This window comes from Mytilus galloprovincialis, chromosome 3 (genome assembly GCF_965363235.1).
Source record: "Mytilus galloprovincialis chromosome 3, xbMytGall1.hap1.1, whole genome shotgun sequence".
Lineage (NCBI taxonomy): Eukaryota > Metazoa > Mollusca > Bivalvia > Mytilida > Mytilidae > Mytilus > Mytilus galloprovincialis.
The window spans coordinates 89,567,211-89,587,444 of record NC_134840.1 but is presented as its reverse complement, the minus strand read 5'-3'; the positions used below and the strand labels follow the sequence as shown (position 1 = coordinate 89,587,444).

General features: G+C 32.9%; 1 protein-coding gene across 2 annotated transcripts in view; it reads left to right on the top strand.

Moving 5' to 3' along the window:
• LOC143069316 (protein TALPID3-like) overlaps positions 1-20,234 on the top strand; it is a 183,191-nt gene that overhangs the window by 147,452 nt on the left and 15,505 nt on the right. For both annotated transcript variants that reach the window (XM_076243883.1, XM_076243884.1), the window contains 4 exons: positions 3,113-3,198; positions 6,186-6,615; positions 9,455-9,625; positions 15,343-15,483. In XM_076243883.1, the coding sequence (XP_076099998.1) occupies positions 3,113-3,198; positions 6,186-6,615; positions 9,455-9,625; positions 15,343-15,483 (828 nt within the window). The remainder of the gene's footprint in view (positions 1-3,112; positions 3,199-6,185; positions 6,616-9,454; positions 9,626-15,342; positions 15,484-20,234) is intronic.

Below are 20,234 nucleotides of genomic sequence, written 5' to 3'. Positions count from 1 at the left end.
ACATTCTCATTAAGAAAAAGTTCACCCACCTAATTAAATGGGCATTTAAAAAGTCAGAATGTGAATATATATGTTCAAACTCTTTAAGGTCATTTTTTAGTAGCAATAAACAAAAAAACTATGTCAATTGGACATGCTTTGATACTATATATGCCCTTGAATTTTTACTAGATAACATTTCTGTTCGCTTTGGAGATTCCGTATATCGTCAGGTTATTGGAATTCCAATGGGGACTAACTGTGCTCCACTTATTGCGGACCTGTTTTTGTATTGCTATGAGTTACAATTTATGACAAAACTCAGCAAAGACCCATCGAAACAACATCTCATAAACAAATTTAATAATACTTTTAGATATTTGGATGACATTTTGGCTCTCGATAATGACGACTAGTATGTATACTAAAGAAATTTATCCTGTTGAACTTACTTTAAATAAAGCTAATACTAACAATGACCACTGCCCTTTCCTCGATCTTGATATCTATATCTCTAACGGAAAGCTTAATACTAAAATTTATGATAAAAGAGATGATTTTTCATTTCCTATCGTTAATTATCCATTTTTAGATGGTGACATTCTATCGTCACCATCTTACGGTGTTTATATATCTCAACTTGTACGATTCGCTCGTGTATGTAACAATGTTTTAGATTTTAACGAGAGAAATTTATGTATTACTGAAAAATTATTACACCAGGGTTTTCGATATCACAAACTAGTCAAAACATTTACTAAATTTTATCATCGGTATAAGGACATCATTTGTAAATATAACTCAACATGCAGACTTCTTATACGTTCAGATATTTCACATCCAATTTTTTATGGAAATATTCTTTATGAAGCACAAAAATGTCAGTATTCACCTCAGAAACTAACAAAACCTTTAAATAGACTTATCAAGAAGGGATATAGTTACGATACTGTTGTCAGGTCACTAAAGATTGCTTATTTTGGCGTTAATATTGGTTCACTTATAGGGTCTTTGCATCGGAACTAAACACATTTATTAAAAAACCAGTTGTTGGCATGACACGGGTTATGTTCTTCTCATATATGTTATGATGGTATGATACTAAACCGCTAACGGGAAGAATTGTGCCTGATATTTATATGATGAAATCATAATCTTTTAATCAGTTTATTGAAGTCTGGAGCTGGCATGTGAGTTAACTGCTAGTAGTCTGTTGTTATTTATGTATTATTGTCATTTTGTTTATTTTCTTTGGTTACATCTTCTAACATCAGACTCGGACTTCTCTTGAATTGAATTTTAAATGTGCGTATTGTTATGCATTTACTTTTTTACATTGGCTAGAGGTATAGGGGGAGGGTTGAGATCTCATAACCCCGCCGCATTTTTGCGCCTGTCCCAAGTCGGGAGCCTCTGGCCTTTGTTAGTCTTGTATTTTGTTAATTTTAGTTTCTTGTGTACAATTCGGAAATTAGTATGGCGTTCATTATCACTGAACTAGTATATATTTGTTTAGGGGCCAGCTGAAGGACGCCTCCGGGTGCGGGAATGTCTCGCTACATTGAAGACCTGTTAGTGACCTTCTGCTGTTGTTTTTTCTATGGTCGGGTTGTTGTCTTTTTGACACATTCCCCATTTCCATTCTCAATTTTAAATGTCCAATTTAAAATTTTTAAGTTTTTAAGTTTAAGTTCTTAGACCGCGTTCATTCTGTGTCAGAAACCTATGTTGTGTCAACTATTTAATCACAATCCAAATTCAGAGCTGTATCAAGCTTGAATGTTGTGTCCATACTTGCCCCAACTGTTCAGGGTTCGAGCTCTGCGGTCATATAAAGCTGCGCCCTGTGGAGCATCTGGTTCTTTTTGGCTTTGTTACCCTTACCATTCTGAATTGTTTTCAGAAAATGTCTAAATTTTGCATGTTTTGTGTATTTTCAAAGATATGTAAATTACATGCAAATGAGATTTACCCTGCTGCTGATTCAATTTAAGTGGATCATTGGCAGGGTGTTTGGGCAGTTGATCATTGGTGCAAGAATCATCAATTTGACAAACTTTTGTCCTATTTCTTGACCAGGAAGACAAAGGGATTTGGATAGATGTATGATCATCATGTATCCCACTGTTGTCTTCATGTATAGTTGACCCTAGTGAAAACATTAGATCCAACAAAAAAGCTAAGATAGGAGTAAAACTGATGAGGGTATGAATGACATTTGCCAAAAAAATCAGAATTTTCGATTTTTCATGATTTCTAGCTTCAACTGGACCTGGTATAGATATATCTATAATGCTGAAAATGTTGGTTTATAGTAGTTATTGGCCTATAATAATGAGTTTAACCAAGTCTTGCATTTTTGTCCCTTGTCTTTGAAAACCATGCTAGAATCATGATAGATAAATAGAAATCTAAATAGTGATTAGCATGACAGATTATACAAAGGAGAGGATCTGGTAAGGGCTTTTTTGGACTAAAATTTATCTGAAATACATCTGATGAAAAGATTTTTGACATTTTTTAAACACTTATGTGTCTTCTTCAGTCAATAAAATTAGTTTATATAAAAGATTAGCTATAAGTTTACATTTTTAACCGGATTTTTGTGACAACAATGTTGGTTATTGATTTTGTCCATGCATTTACTCCTAAACTGTTCAACCAAAGCTTTTAAAATTTTAAACAACAAAATGAAGGTCAAGTTCAATAATGACGATTTTGACTTTTACCGTTCAGGAGTTATGGTTCTTGAAAGATTGAAAAATGGCGTTTACAGTCGTGTCCGTGCATTTACACATGAGAACTGTACAGCTCAACCAAAGCTTCCCAAATTTTAATATGTTGTTACTGATGACAAAATGGAGGTCAAGTTCAATAATGTTGATTTTGACTTTTACCGTTCAGGAGTTATGGTTCTTTAAAGATAAAAAAATGGTGTGTTCATTCATGTTGTTGCATTTACCCTTGAACCATTCAACCTAAGCTTTTCAAATTTTAATATGTTGATACTGATGACAAAATGGAGGTCTATATTGACGATTTTCACTTTCACTGTGCTAAAAAGAGGCATGGTTTGTGAAGCAGCTATATTTACAAAGTGCAACCTATAAAGCCTCCCATATTTATGTTTCAGATTTGAGACAAAGAATTGCAAAGTCATCAAAAAACAGGGGAGACTGCAGTATAGCAGATACACTAAAAGACACCACAGAACTAGTAGTAAATAACATTTACAATTAATTTTTTGTTTAAATGTCATGATCAATTTAGGGAAAACGTTTTATGTTATTATATGTTTATCTTTTGTATATTTACTGCAATCCAATACATAGCCAAATTGGCAAATAAATGCCGGATATAACTTGAATTTGATTTTTACAAAATTTGCTTCTGGATATTATTATACCTCAGAATGTTTTTTCTATACAAAAAGTAATGAAATAATTGTGCTATTTCATTCCACAGACTATTTGCCATTCTATAGTTTCAAAGACTATTACCCGGTTAATATTTTCATTGAACAGTAATGACGTCACAAACTTTTTCACTTGAATTTTTGCGCTTGGCAACATCAATATGATATCGTAATTTTTTTAAATCTGTTTGTGTCTGTTTTAGTTTAAAATTAATATATCACTTACCAGAAGCAATAAAAAAAAAGAATAAGAAAATCTTCGCGACTAATTTTTAATAGATCTAAATATAGTAAATTGTATTATATGGGTCTGTGTACAGTACTTTAGCTAGTCTAGTAGAATTTATTTTATGCATGGGAGTTTTTCCTAGTCTTGACTCTTGATTACAGTAAATGAAATATTTATAAGTATATCCAAAACTATAAAAAAAAAAATATAGTTCATCATGTGAATGTTTATGTGACATTTTCCTTTTCTTTCAGATGATTTATGTGAACTTTTTATAAAGTTGATTTGTTCAGTATAATAAAGCACCTAATGACTGCATACCTGTCAACCTGTGACGATGAAAATGCAGGTCATGACCTGCATTGAAGAATCAAATCTCAGGTCATAACGCGTACAAACTTTATCGAGCTGAATTTCAGTATTTATGGTACTTTTTTCTTATAATTTAAATCAAAGTTACCAAAACATCAATGCATGTTCACTTGGTTAAGTAGTTTTAAATCTTATTAATTATTTTTTCATTGCACTTTGAAAGATTTTTTATAAATTTGTGTAACACAGTCTTGTGTTCATTATTTTACCCTCAAACATCAGGATATAGTTTTTGATGAGAAATTTTATGCTGATTCAGACCAGCTATTCAGTCTTCAAACACATCATCCAAATCATTCATAACAATCCAACTTTTTCTTTTAAATTATACTATAATAAAATATAGTAATACAGTTAAAGGAAGTATATAGATGTACAAAATAATTTTCAACTTTTTTTTTTTCAAATTGTATAAAGGTATAAAAATAATGAAAAGTTATATTTCAATATGTATTTGAATTTCATTTTTTTTAGATTTAATCTTTTCCCCCCCAAAAAAAAACGGAAATATAAGGAATAATTTTGAATGGTGACAAATAAGGGGAAGTAACTCTAGTAGAAATATGTTTGTAAAACAACAGTGCAATTTATTTACGACCTAAAGCTAAGGTAATTGGTGTTAATTAACAGTGTGTTTGACACCAAAGCTGTTAAGTGAAGCCATGCACTTAATGGGTCACTTCATTTGACAGTTTACACAGCTAGATGAACTTTCTATTCATGGAACAATTACGAATTTGCCGGTATTTCAAAGGAATATTACTTATGAAATCAATCTCAAGGCTAAGAAATACGGGTGAAAACGGGTCATTTTCGGAATTCCCGGGTTATTGAATGACCCGACGGGTGTTCCGGGTGATCCCTCAGAATTGTGAAAATCTCGGGTCACACCCGCAGAATACGGGTCAGTTGACAGGTATGTGACTGGTTGTGCGGGTAATAGCAAGTTTGTTGTCCCTTCGCATATCAACTATTGTCCTCGGCTTCGCCTCTAGCAATAGTTGGTATCTCAGGGACAACAAACTTGCTATTACCCTCACACCCAGTCAATAGGTGTATACTATCTTATGAACATAAACAAGCTTCTGTCCAAGTTTGGAAGAAATTTAGGTTCAAGAAAATTATTAAAATTTCAAAACCTTTAATCACAGGGTGAATATTTGTGGACACCACCGATGATGCTGACAGAATGAAGGATCACTTTGTATCGCTTTTTTAACTAATTTCACAGGGTCCACTGAACATAAAATGTGATAGTGCGAGAGGGGCATCCATTTACTATGGACACATTCTTGCTATGCCTTATTTCTATCATTTTTAGCTCACCTGGCCCGGCCAAGTGAGCTTTTCCCATCACTTGGCATCCGTCGTCGTCGTCCATCGTCGTCCGTCGTCGTTAACTTTTACAAAAATCTTCTCCTCTGAAACTACTGGGCCAAATTAAACCAAACTTTGCCACAATCATCATTGGGGTATCTAGTCTAAAAAATGTGTGGCGTGACCCGGCCAACCAACCAAGATGGCCGCCATGGCTAAAAATAGAACATAGGGGTAAAATGCAGTTTTTGGCTTATAACTCAAAAACCAAAGCATTTAGAGCAAATCTGACATGTGGTAAGAGTGTTTATCAGGTCAAAATCTATCTGCCCTGAAATTTTCAGATGAATCGGACAACCTGTTGTTGGGTTGCTGCCCCTGAATTGGTAATTTTAAGGAAATTTTGCTGTTTTTGGTTATTATCTTGAATATTATTATAGATAGAGATAAACTGTAAACAGCAATAATGTTCAGCAAAGTAAGATTTACAAATAAGTTAACATGACCAAAATAGTCATTTGACCCCTTAAGGAGTTATTGCCCTTTATAGTTAATTTTTAACATTTTTCATAAATTTTTGTTAATTTTTAGAAAATATTTTCCACTGTAATTACTGGGCCAAGTTCATTATAGATAGAGATAATTGTAGCAACAAGAATGTTCAGTAAAGTAAGATCTACAAACACATCACTTTCACCAAAACACAATTATGTCATGAATTTATCCATGTCCATTGTTTAATATGCACAAGACCAAGGTGAGCGACACAGGCTCTTTAGAGCCTCTAGTTAGAGATTACTTAATATATAAATATTCTAATGTAAAGTCATTTTGTTTGTTGTGTTAACATCTAGCTACTTTTGTACACCTCAGGATGAATCCATGGAACCATTCAGCGAAGGAGAATTCCAGTATCGTACAGACCTTTCACCAGAAAAGGATCCATTGCTTAATTTCATAGCAAGCCTTCAAAAAACACCACTTCAAGGTCAATTTGCAATGCCTGCTGACCATGTTCACCAGGTGTTAAATCAATCAGGAAAAAGTATTGGAGAAGTAACAATGGTAGGGCAGAGCGGTGACCAGCTATCTAGAGATCAATTCAATATATCACCAATATACAATGATCAACATTCTAGAATATCCACTTTTGATTTAGATCAGAAAAACCAGTCTCTCGAGAAAGGAGAAAAGAATAGAGATGGCAATAGATCTCCAACTCAGATTTTAAAAAGAAATGGTTATTCACCCACAAAGGAGAAGTCACATGACATTTACCATAGTAATGGATTCTTAAATCAAGGTAACATGGAGAGAAACAAAATTATTATGCCTCGTCACATTGCATAGCTCATCAGATAAAAAGTAAAATCACAAAAATACTGAACTCAGAGGAAATTCAAATCGGAAAGTCCCTAATGACATGACAAGATCAAATGACAAAACACATTAACTGTCATATTCCTGACTTGGTACAGGCATTTTCAGATGTTGATTAAACCTGGTTTTATAGCGCTAAACCTCTCACTTTGTACAACAGTTTCATCAAATTCCGTTATATTTACAATGATGCGTGAACTAAACAGACATAATAAATAAAATATGGGTACTGCAATCATCATCATGTTACAATTTTAAAAGAAACAATTTTAAAGAACACAAAAGTATCTATCAAATTAAAAACACATTCCTTGCTTCACGTGTGACGTCAGAAAATTTATACGTCATAGGAAGAAATTTTGTCGTTCAATATTTATGCAAACAATTTTAAAATATCACATGGACAATGTTAGCCTTAGAGCGACCTCCCGATTGAATTTGACAAATTATATGCCAGGCCGCCGCCAGTTTCGTATGTCTCAAACAATTCAGAGATTAGTTCGTTTGTTGTATTACCAACAACATGAGGGAGCAGATAATGCGCATAGAAGCCATATTTCCTGATGATATCAGAGGCGACTCCAGTTCTATTATCATGTGGTCTATGAACGCAAAACATAATGAGACTTTCCAATACTGTTTTAGCGTGTTTGCTGGGGGGATTTGCTCTGGTAGTCTGTCGAACACATCGCCTCGGCATACTTTCAACGATATCGAAGGGTACTGATAAATTTAATGTCAATTGGTACATCGCAGTCCAAATGTGCCCTGAAACTACTAGAGTATAACAAATTTAAATCTTGTAATAGATGCAAGTTACTGTTAGTCTTTTCATCTCCAATAAAACTTTAGTTTTGAAACCAAATGCAGCTATTTAATGACATTACATCATTTAAAAAAGTGATTACATATATGTGTTTCCTTTAAACATTTAATTTATAAATTTTTATTTTTCCATTTACGGTATTTATATTTGCCTGCCGAATTGATGTGCACGCAACTGCGTGTTGGCGTATAGGGAGCTACGCGCCTGATTGATGCCAAATAACGGTGATTTAAGTATGGCAGTAATATTAAGGCCCCTGCACAACAAGGGTTAAATTGTACAATTGAACAAACACCAGCTATCAACAATTACAATAAGGTTTATACCATCCTTTAGACCTTAGTTGAAGTATTTTTAGATGAAGTTTTATAGTGATATTCAGAAATTCAACTTCCATACCGATTAAATTTTATTGAACATGCTTGTTATCCTCAAAAATGATTTCTGCACCAACCTAAATAGTAATGTATACCTAAAGTTGTGTTTCCCCTAACACACAAAATGGGCATGGTAACTTGAAAAAATCGTAAACATTTATAAGAAGGGCACCTATAGTGTATGGAAAATAAGCAAAAAGACAACTACAGTATAATTTAAAACTCATTTAAAAATTATTGTACATGTATTAAATATCTATTATTTGTTTAATTATATTAAATCCCCTAACTAGCAGTAAACAATCATTAACATAGGTGATAAAACTGCTAAAGGCAAGGTATTTAACTTTATCCCATTGTCAGTTAATTAGAGATTAAACAATCAGGTAACAATTTTACCGGAATAAAAGACATAAAAACGGCATGGCGTCTTTTAAATATGGCATGGCGTCTATTCATGCTAAACATGTTTAGGGAAAACACCTATAGGCTATAAAGCATCTCTACTGAATTGGTCTATTACTTTTCATTAGTCAGAGCTATCGTCAACCTTACCATCAACCTCAATATGAATCAGTCAACTAGGCTTATTGCTGTCATTTCTACCATTTTTAAGTCAATCAATATATCATCAAATTCCCTTACAGAAGCTTCACACCTGAAACTTTAGGGTAGTAGTCTCAGGCCATAATCTTGCTGGAGAAATGACAATTTAATTCGACAAAGAATTTGGAAAATCGCCAAATCAAGCCTGCCAACTGACTTCATAGCGAAGTCAAATCGCTATCAAAATTAGTTTGTAATTTACAAGTCGTGCAGTTAAACAAAAATGATGACTGACAACTAAAAACTAGACTTTAGTAACAACCAAGGACTAATAATGTCAACGATCAAATGAAATAAATTAAATGGCAACTTTGAACCTCCTGGAATTTAACATTCAACTATTTAATTTAACTATTTGAAGGGGAAATTGAGCATCTGTTTGGATTATCATTTTACAATGATTTTTGTCATAGGATGATGCATAATCACTCAGCTGATTTGTCTTATTTTTACAGCAGATGTCTGTGAGGGCATTCCAATGTTATGTTGCCACAGACATTTCTACCCATGTGACTTGCATTCTTGACTGATAATCGAATGTATTTTGTACAATTATGTGGATATTATCAAGAGCAAAATAACATTCTTTATTGATTGTTAGTTATTAATTTCATCAATAAATATTCATGAAAATATTTTTTTTAAACAACATAGATAAATGATATCAAAATGTTTTGTAATGAAAAATGTATATATGAATAACAAATCAAGAATACCTAAAATTTGTGTTAACGCATGAGGAAGAATACCCGGTATCTCAAGAATGTTTTGCAACAAACACGGAAAAATATGAATGAATGCCTACTCAAATCCAATTTATTGTTACAGAAGAGTGTCCACCATGCACTTGCACTGAGACTAGCTATCATTAGAATAGTCAACCTTCAATTTAAGTCCCATTAAATATTTCAATACTTTGATAAAATATTTGTTGAATGATCGATGTTTTTCAGATTTAAGCATGCAAGATTCAGCTGTGATAAATGATCAGAAGAGAAGTTCAGTTGAATTTAATGATAAACCAGAAATTCTATCTGGAAGGAGACAACAGGATAGACATCATATTCCCTCAGGTGGAATAACTGTTACTCAAGGTGGCTTAATGCCTGGTGGTCGCTCTGCATGTGAGTACAGAAGAAAAGATAATTTAAATTTTCAAAATACACACACTTACAATCACTTTGCATCCTTGGTTAAACCACTCAGCTGTGTTGAAAAAAACTTCTTAAAAGCTTAATATAATATTTAAATGGAAGAAGATCTGGATTCATCATACTTTGTATATAGTGCCTTATATTATGAACTTTCTGTCTAACATTTATCCAATGTCCTTGAACTCATTTTTAAGGTTCAGTGAGTACTTTTTTTTTCTTTTTTGTTTATTAAATTTTAAACAATTTGTTTAACAATCACCTTATACATCAACCCTTAGTTGCCCAGGGAAGCAACTAAGGGGGCCTTGATTTTTACAGTCTCATTTGTCGGGGGAAAGCAAATGAGAGAAAAAAATACCATTATGAATTATTTTAAAACATCTATCTTTATAACATCAGTGACACTTAAAAAAAAGATATTTGGTATGTCATTTCCTCTTTTATTAGAGGTAATAGGATAACTATATTTGGTGTGCATACCTTAGAGAACCTCATGCCTGTCAAACAGTTTTCACTTTACCTCAACCTCATTTAATGAGTCAGTGAACAAGGTTAATTTTGCAAGGTAATAAAAAAAAGAAGATGTGGTATGAGTGCTAATGAGAAAACTCTCCATCCAAGTCACAATTTGTAAAATAAAAACCATTAAAGGTCAAAGTAATTCAACAAAGAGCCTTGGCTCATACCGAACAGTAAGTTATAAAGGGTTACAAAAATGACTAGTGTAAAACCATTCAAACGGGAAAACCAACGGTCTAATCAATATGAAAATGAGAGTTGAGAATCATTTATGAACCACAAAATCAAATTACATTTACTGAACATCAGGTTCTTGACTTAGACAGGTGCAAACAAATGCACCGGGTTTTGATACCAACCTTCACCCTTACCTGAAGCAATAGTGTAACATTACAATATTGAAAGACACACAATGTGCATATATCAGATACTATAAGCAATAGGTCTACTATATTTGGTATAGTCTATATAGTTACCTCCCCATCATATTCTTTTAAAGTCATTTATGTTCATCTTCCTTTCCATAATGGTATCAGATACATATATATGTAGCAAGTTTTTATCTGCAGATGTAGTTGTGAGTACCGGTAATAGTTAATAAAAATTCTTTATTTTTAAGTCGTCCAAACACCTGAACAAATATTGTCCATTTTTGCATAAACTGTTCAGTGTTGGACCTCTGTGGTCTTATCCAGCTGTGTTCGACAAAGCAAAAAAATTTGTTTATTGCCAACTTTAAAATTTTCAGGGAAATTATTTTCCCCCACTTCATCAACATGATTAATACATCTTATAAATAATAAAGGCTTTATTTTATTTACAGGTTATAATTAAGTTAGTTTTTATACGACCGCAAAATTTGAAAAATTTTTCGTCGTATATTGCTATCACGTTGGCGTCGTCGTCGTCGTCGTCGTCCGAATACTTTTAGTTTTCGCACTCTAACTTTAGTAAAAGTGAATGGAAATCTGTGAAATTTTAACACAAGGTTTATTACCACAAAAGGAAGGTTGGTATTGATTTTGGGAGTTTTGGTCCTAACATTTTAGGAATTAGGGGCCAAAAAGCGCCCAAATAAGCATTTTCTTGGTTTTCGCACTATAACTTTAGTTTAAGTTAATAGAAATCTATGAAATTTTGACACAAGGTTTATGACCACAAAAGAACGGTTGGGATTGATTTTGGGAGTTTTGGTTTCAACAGTTTAGGAATTAGGGGCCAAAAAAGGGCCCAAATAAGCATTATTCTTGGTTTTCGCACAATAACTTTACTTTAAGTAAATAGAAATCAATGAAATTTAAACACAATGTTAATGACTACAAAAGGAAGGTTGGTATTGATTTTGAGAGTTTAGGTCCCAACAGTTTAAGAATTAGGGGCCAAAAAGGGACCCAAATAAGCATTTTTCTTGGTTTTCGCACCATAACGTTAGTATAAGTAAATAGAAATCTATGAAATTTAAACACAAGGTTTATGACCATAAAAGGAAGGTTGGTATTGATTTTGGGAGTTGAGATCACCGTAGAAATTCTCATTTTAATGGGATTTACGAATTTACAGGTATTTATACCTATTTCGATATCAACCAGATACATTGTTATCCACTGGATAACTCTGATCCACCAAATAACTGAACCACACGTTAACTCTGAAATGCTTTTTAACTCTGAACCTCTGGTTACTATGGTTACCTTATCTATATAAACTGGGGTGCAAACATCAATCCACCATTCTGCCTTTGATGAATGTCCTTTTTGGATTGAAACCAGTCAGGTTATGAAACATCACCAAGTGCTGTTAATTATGTGTATTGACATATACTATATTTTTATGTTTTCACATTTCTCCCCGCTGATACACATAATTAAAATAGCTTCTACTAATGAAAGCTCCATTTAGAGCTAATGTGGTTAGAGACCTCTTATGTCAGTACACCTTTCCTATATTGCCAAATATATTTAGTATATATAGAACCATTCAAGGTGTATGATGATGATGATGTCTGTCAGAAAGTGTCAATCTGACATTGACCTCAGATTGTCAATCTGACATTGATTTCATAGATCTGTGATAAATGTTAGGTTTAGTGAATAGGTTTGTCTGCTTCTCAGATATTATAAACAATTAGTCACCCCATTCACGCTAGGATATTTAGATCAATTTAATCTAGATCTGTTCACTTTAGATCAGTTTAAGGGCTAATGTGAACGCTTTGAATCGTTCGTCAATTGGTCTAAACTAAAAAACCAAAAGAGGTAGTTCACAGGGGCGTAGCTAGGCCAAAATTATGTGTACACAATGCCAGGGTAGGAAGTCATACGGCGAGGTTAATGGTGCAAAATCCTGCATTCTCTTGATTTCCTGGGACTTAAAATGACCTTGCAGAAATCTTATTTTCATCACTAACTTTTAAAACTAAAATATATGATAAATAAATTTTGAAAAAATATTAATTAGAAAAAAATAAACTTCTAATCTGTAGTGGGTTGTTGATATTAAGTGCAATTAAAATATATAGTGCTACCACCATATATTTTAATTGTAACATAATCAGTCTCAACCCACTATACATTAGAAAGCCAACAATGTCTGCAACTTAACGCGTTATTTTTTTAAATGAGAAAATAAATAAATAAATAGTGTCACATTTCTCTATGTTTTATTCAATAAGTGAACAAGCACTCTTTCTTTCAACTTTTAACTTCGAGTCCAATTCAATTAAAAATATCAAGGACCATCAAATTCTTTTCTTCTACCGATGGTGTCAGCTAAAAAAAAAATTCACGGTATATGTTCAAGAGACCAAGCCAGATAAACCGTGATTTTCATTGCATTTCTCAAGTTTTCTCGTAGTACTAAAAGACTGTTGTGCCGTTGCCGTCAAATAAAAACAAACAGCAAAGACGATGCATGAAAATTACACTTGAATGCCCGTTAAACTTAAGTTTGACTGGACTGTTTAAAAAATCTGTTTTGACGACCTATGTAAGACTATAATACCTCACAGGAAAATTTTAAAAAATGAATTGCTGCTGATGGTCTCTTTAGAACTTGAATCTTATTTCATCAGTAAGTTTGAAATCTTAAGAAAAGATGTCAGGGTAAGAAGGCAAGACATAACAATTGTTTTCTGACAATCCGAAAACTCAGCTATTTTATGATTGTCTGAATCAGCAGCACAATCATGATGCTGGTTCCATAAATGTGAATCGATCCAACTTTAATAGTGAACTCTAGGATCCGTTTAAACTAGTATGATTGAATCAAAAATAATTTATGCACATGTATAGCGACAAAACTACAAGTGAAATAACATAAATAGGTCATTTCTGTATTCATGTCTTTCACTGGAAAAGATTGTTAATTTCGCACCCCTTTATGACGTCATTTACCAGATAGAAGGAGTGCCTGTATACCTGCTCTAATAAAAGTTTCAAGCACTTTCATAATTGTCATTCTGTAGGGTAGTATAGAAATAGTTAATGTTCCGTAAGTACATAATCGTGATTGCCGTATGACTGAGGGAGGGTGACCACCCTTTAAGATTTTAATTTCCCAAAAATTTGGTGCAGTATAAAATAAAACTTTTTCACCTGTTTGCTCAACATGTGTTGGAAATTTCTATGCATACATTTTTGTCACGTAGTGATGGACGTCACATGACAGATTTGTCTGAAAACCGTATCCCGGAATTGGCCTATCCCTGTATATATCGATGGTTGGTTTTTTTTTTAAAACCAATATTTTTCTGTTTAAAAGCAGACCTTTGTGTAAATGCAAGTAAAAACAAACGGAAAAAAGTTGTCTTCGCTGTCCATAAATTTGTGTCTTCTGTTGTTTTTAGGTAAAGATTGCATGAAATGCAATCAAAACCTTATGGGACTGACTTGATATCTAAATCTTCCAAGGCTGATACCTTTTTGATACACAAATATATAGTGCATTGATCATAACATTCTGTACATCCTATCCATAAACATTTCCAGAAATTTATTGATGTAATATATCAAATATTCAAGGCACAATTGGAGTTTGTCTATAGCTAGAATAACTAAATTGCTGTTAAATCAACTACAACCAATCTAATGTTTAATTTTACTTCCCACAGATAAATTGAAGCAATCTTTAACCTCAGTGCACGTGCTTACAAGCACTTTGATTGTTTTTTTTTTCCTTTTGAACAGGAACACAGCATTTCTTTATTTTGTTACTTCCTTGCTACAGTTATTTGTTTAAAAAATTAATGAAAATTACATTTATAACACCATGCAGTATCAAAATTTGAACTTGTGATTCAAGAGAAATACATCTTCATTCATTTTTTAAGTGTGTGTACCAGTGTACTAACACATAAATTTGATTAATTAATTCTATTAATACACAATGTTTGCAGTTTTATAGGAAATTAGGTCAGATCGATTGCATTTTTAATAGTTGTGTGAATGCAGTGGTTCAGATTAGATCGATAGAGATCAAAATGATTAAAGATATTGTGAACGCTAACTGATTTTATTAAGATCGATTCAAATTAGATAAAAAATAAAATGCTAGTGTGAACATGGTCTATGTTTGGTGTATGGAATGACTTCATTGTGTATGCCCATCTAACGAGGTCCAAAGGGCATAATCTTGTTTTCACATACCATTCACAATCTTTCGTTTATTTAGTTCCTGTAGTAAAACTTTGATCCTAAAGACTTTTTAGTATGAATTATATTTTTTGAATTTTAAGCTCAACTGACCGGAATCATGTAAGCTATTGTCATCTTTTGCATTTATCATCCATGTTTCAATCTGTCCTTTTTTCCATCCATCCATCATTAGACAATTGACATTTTTCTGTTCTATTCCAATACTCCCACAACAGAATTTGTTTTACATAGTTCATATTGAATGTCAAACCATATGGACATTTATATTTCTCTGAATTTACCAGGCCCGTTTTCAAATAAACATGACTGGAATGATGATATGGAGGAATTGATGTTGACATAGCCAATAAATTCAATAAACATGTCACAAAGATTGCTGAAATTTTAATTACTAATTAGTATATTTAGTTTATATCATCCCGATAGTGTTTCACTAAACTCCTCATGTTCCATGAACTAATAAAAGCCTTGATTATGACCTTAAAAGAAATAAGCTGGGTTCTATTTTCATTTCAGTGAAATCTGCAATGCGTAAACCTCCCCAGATAAAAAAATCTGTAGAACAGCCAGAAAGATCAGTTGGCATGAACCAATACCATGCCATCAATGTTAGAAGTTCAGACAAAGACATGAAAGATTCTTATGAAGGATCTCAGGGTAAGTACTGTGGATTCATTTATTTTCGAGGGTATCAATTTTTCGTGGATTGCTGAAAACTTGCATATTCGCTGAACATTTGATTTCATGGTTCGCCTGTACCCACGAAACCAATGAAAATTGGTATCCAACAAATAATAATGAATCCAGAATTTGTCTGACTTCGAAACTTTCCTCACATCAAGCATTACTTTTTTTTAGGCACAAAAACATTTGTATAGAGGGAAGTAAACAAATATTTTATTGATACAAAATACACCAAACAGTATCTGAATTAATATGCCAGTGAAATTGTTTGCCTTAAATTACCAGAGAATAAAGGCTTTTTCTCCTGGAGAAGAATCCCAATTTGAAAAAAAAATGGTTTTAATTTTAAATTATTTCCAAAAGGCAACTTTTTTCCCAAACAGTGCAAGTCTCAGTAGTAATTGTGCATGAATACAAACTGAAAAACACTCATTTATACAATTTTCATGCCTAAATCAACTATATGTGCAGATTTGATGGTCTATTTATGTATTATCACTGACAATAAGGGGTAATTATTTAAGGGGGTCTTATTTCAAAGCAGGGTTTGACCCTTGAATGGAGGTTTGCAAACTGAAGTTTTAGTCAAATTCATGGTTTATTATAAATTTCCCAATTTGATAAAAATGACGCATATTTTCCCAATAAAAAAGGGTAGTTTAAAAAAAAAGCCAACAATATCACTGCATGCAATCTGAATGAATAGAGTTGAAACTGGGTGTCTCATTTTTAGCTCACCTGGCCCAATATAGAAAATATCATGTTATTATTATTTATGGTCGTTTTTTACAAAAAAACAGAAAACTTTTGTTTGATTAAATTTTTCCCAACTTTGCCACATAAGGGGAACTCAAATGCAAGGGCAGATAATTCAGATTAAGTTATTTTTACAATAGAATGTGTTAGGAATTTACCTATTTTATAATGTAGCAAGAAAACGGGTCCTGTGACCCCATTTTTAGCTCACCTGTCCCGAAGGGACAAGTGAGCTTATGCCATCACTTGGCGTCCGTCGTCGTCCGTCGTCTGTCGTCTGTCGTCCGTCATCTGTCGTCGTAAACTATTTCAAGAATCTTCTCCTCTGAAACTACTGGGCCAAATACTTTCAAACTTTAACTGAATGTTCCTTAGGGTATCTAATTTATAAAGTGTATCCGAAGTTTTGATCTATCAACAAACATGGTCGCCATTGCTAAAAATAGAACATAGGGGTCAAATGCAGTTTTTGGCTTATAACTCAAAAACCAAAGCATTTAGAGCAAATCTGACAGGGGGTAATATTGTTTATCAGGTCAAGATCTATCTGCCCTGAAATTTTCAGATGAATCAGACAATCCGTTGTTGGGTTGCTGCCCCTGAATTGGTAATTTTAAGGAAATTTTGCTGTTTTTGGTTATTATCTTGAATATTATTATAGATAGAGATAAACTGTAAACAGGAATAATGTTCAGCAAAGTAAGATTTACAAATAAGTCAACATGACGGAAATGGTCAGTTGACCCCTTTAGGAGTTATTGCCCTTTATAGTCAATTTTTAACCATTTTTCGTAAATCTTAGTAATCTTTTACAAAAATCTTCTCCTCTGAAACTACTGGGCAAAATACTTTCAAACTTAAACTGAATGTTCCTTAGGGTATCTAGTTTGTAAATTGTATCCGAAGTTATGATCTATCAACAAACATGGTCGCCATTGCTAAAAATAGAACATAGGGGTCAAATGCAGTTTTTGGCTTATAACTCAAAAACCAAAGCATTTAGAGCAAATCTGACCTGGGGCTATATTGTTTATCAGGTCAAGATCTATCTGCCCTGAAATTTTCAGATGAATCAGACAACCTGTTGTTGGGTTGCTGCCCCTGAATTGATAATTTTAAGGAAATTTTGCTGTTTTTGGTTATTATCTTGAATATTATTATAGATAGAGATAAACTGTTAACAGCAATAATGTTCAGCAAAGTAAGATTTACAAATAAGTCAAATGACGGAAATGGTCAGTTGACCCCTTTAGGAGTTATTGCCCTTTATAGTCAATTTTTAACCATTTTTCGTAAATCTTAAAAATCTTTTACAAAATTCTTCTCCTCTGAAACTACTGGGCCAAATACTTCCAAACTTTAACTGAATGTTCCTTAGGGTATCTAGTTTGTAAATTGTATCCGAAGTTATGATCTATCAACAAACATGGTCGCCATTGCTAAAAATAGAACATAGGGGTCAAATGCAGTTTTTGGCTTATAACTCAAAAACCAAAGCATTTAGAGCAAATCTGACCTGGGGTTATTTTGTAAATCAGGTCAAGATCTACAATGTATCTGCCCTGAAATTTTCAGATGAATCAGACAACCTGTTGTTGGGTTGCTGCCCCTGAATTGATAATTTTAAGGAAATTTTGCTGTTTTTGTTTATTATCTTGAATATAATTATAGATAGAAATAAACTGTAAACAGCAATGATGTTCAGCAAAGTAAGATCTTCAATTAAGTCAATTTGACCAAAATTGTCAATTGACCCCTTAAGGAGTTATTGCCCTTTAAGGACTTTTTTCGCAATTTGTTCATCATGTTGACTTACTTTAAAAAATCTTCTCCTTTGAAACTGCTGTATCAATTTCAGCCAAACTTAGGCTAAATGAGTTGCAGAGTATTTAGTATAAATTTTATATTTTATTTCCTTGTATGTCAAGAAACATAGCTACTATGGCTAAAATAGAACATAGGAGAAAACGATCCAAAAAACATTTAAATAAATTGAAAAGCCAAAATAATCATTGATGAGAGATTTAACCAAAAGAATTAAGGTGAGCGATTCAGGCTCTTGAGAGCCTCTTGTTTCTTTTTCTTAACTGAAAGCATAATATTAAAGCTATCATCTCATATGTTATCTCTAAATTCTATGGTGTAGTTTACACTTTATTGCAGAAAATTGGGTTTCCGTGCATAATCTATACAAAAATCTGTCAATTTTTAACACTGTGTAGCATGAAAATAAGTCCAGTGACCCATTCTTTTTATTATAATTTTTTTTAAAGCATGATCTAAACTACATTTTGGCAAATTATTAAAAAATTCTATGGATTATAAATTTAGACACCCCATCTACCTTAAGGAGTAATTGCCCTTTATAGTCAATTTTATAGTCAAATTTAACCAAACTTGTATGTAGTTTAAAAAATGTGTCCATTGACCCGACCAGCCAATCAAGATGGCCGCCATGGCTACAAATAGAACATAGGGGTAAAATATAGATTTTGGCTTATAACTCTGAAACCAAAGCATTTAGAGCAAATCTGACATGGGGTTAAATTAGGTCAATATCTATCTGCCCTGAAATTTTCAGATGAATTGGACATCTCCGGTTGTTGGGTTGCTGTCCCCCAATTGGTAATTTTTAAAGAAATTTTGCCGTTTTTGGTTATTATCTTGAATACTATTATAGAAAGAGATAAACTGTAAACAGCAATAATGTTCAGCAAAGTAAGATCTACAAATAAGTCAACATGACCAAAATGGTCAGTTGACCCCTTAAGGAGTTATTGCCCTTTATAGTCAATTTTTAACAATTTTCATTAATTTGGTAAATTTTTGTAATTTTTTACAAAATAATTTCCTCTGTTACTAATGGGCAAAGTTTATTATAGATAGAGATAATTGTAAGTAGCAAGAACGTTCAGTTAAGTAAGAACTTCAAACACATCACCATCACCAAAACACAATTTTGTCATGAATGCATCTGTGTCCTTTGTTTAATATGCACATAGACCAAGGTGAGGGACACAGGCTCTTAAGAGCCTCTAGTTGTAATCTTTTACAAAAATCTTCTCCTCTGAAACTACTAAGACAAAATGTAACCAAACTTGTCCACAATCATCATAAGAGTATCAAGTTTAAAAAATGTTTGTCCTATGACCCTGCCTGTGATCCAAGATGGCAGACATGGCTAAAAATAGAACATAGGGTAAAATGCAGTTTTCGGTTTATATCTCTGAAACTGAAGCATTTAGAGCAACTCTGACTGTTGGCAAAAATGTTCATCAGATTAAGATACATCTGCCCTGAAATTTTCTAACAAATCCGACAATCAGTTGTTGGGTTGCTACCCCTCAGTTAGTAATTTTATGGAAATTTTGCAGGTTTTTCCTATTATCTTAGATATTATTATATTATCTAATGATATCTTATACTATAAATTATGATTTTAACCTTATTTTACATGATTTCCAAAGCATCAGTAAATACAGGTGAGCGACACAGGCTCTTTAGAGCCTCTAGTTACTTTCTTACTTCTGTTATTTATAAACTATCAATGTATAACAGTCTTTTAAGAAGCTTGTTATTTCAAAACTGAGAAGCAAACATCCCTAAACTTCTCCAGTCTAGAATAAAGGGGGTTTCTGTTACACGGTGAGAAAATCCAACATCATAGACAGGCTTCAGCAAACCCCTAAACATAAAGTGTACTAGTTCAGTGAAAATGGATGACATACTAAACTTCAAAACAAATAAATGAACTAAAATAAAGACTAACACACACAGGCCAGAGGCTCCTGACTTCAGGCAGACACAAAAAGGGCTGGGTTAAACATGTTTTGTGAGATCTCAACCCTCCCTCTACACCTCTAGCCAATGTATAATAAACAAATACTGTAAATTCAGAAATTATTGCGAGGTTTTTATTATTGCGAAAAAATGAGACAGAGTTGTAAACGCAATAATTTAAACTCGCA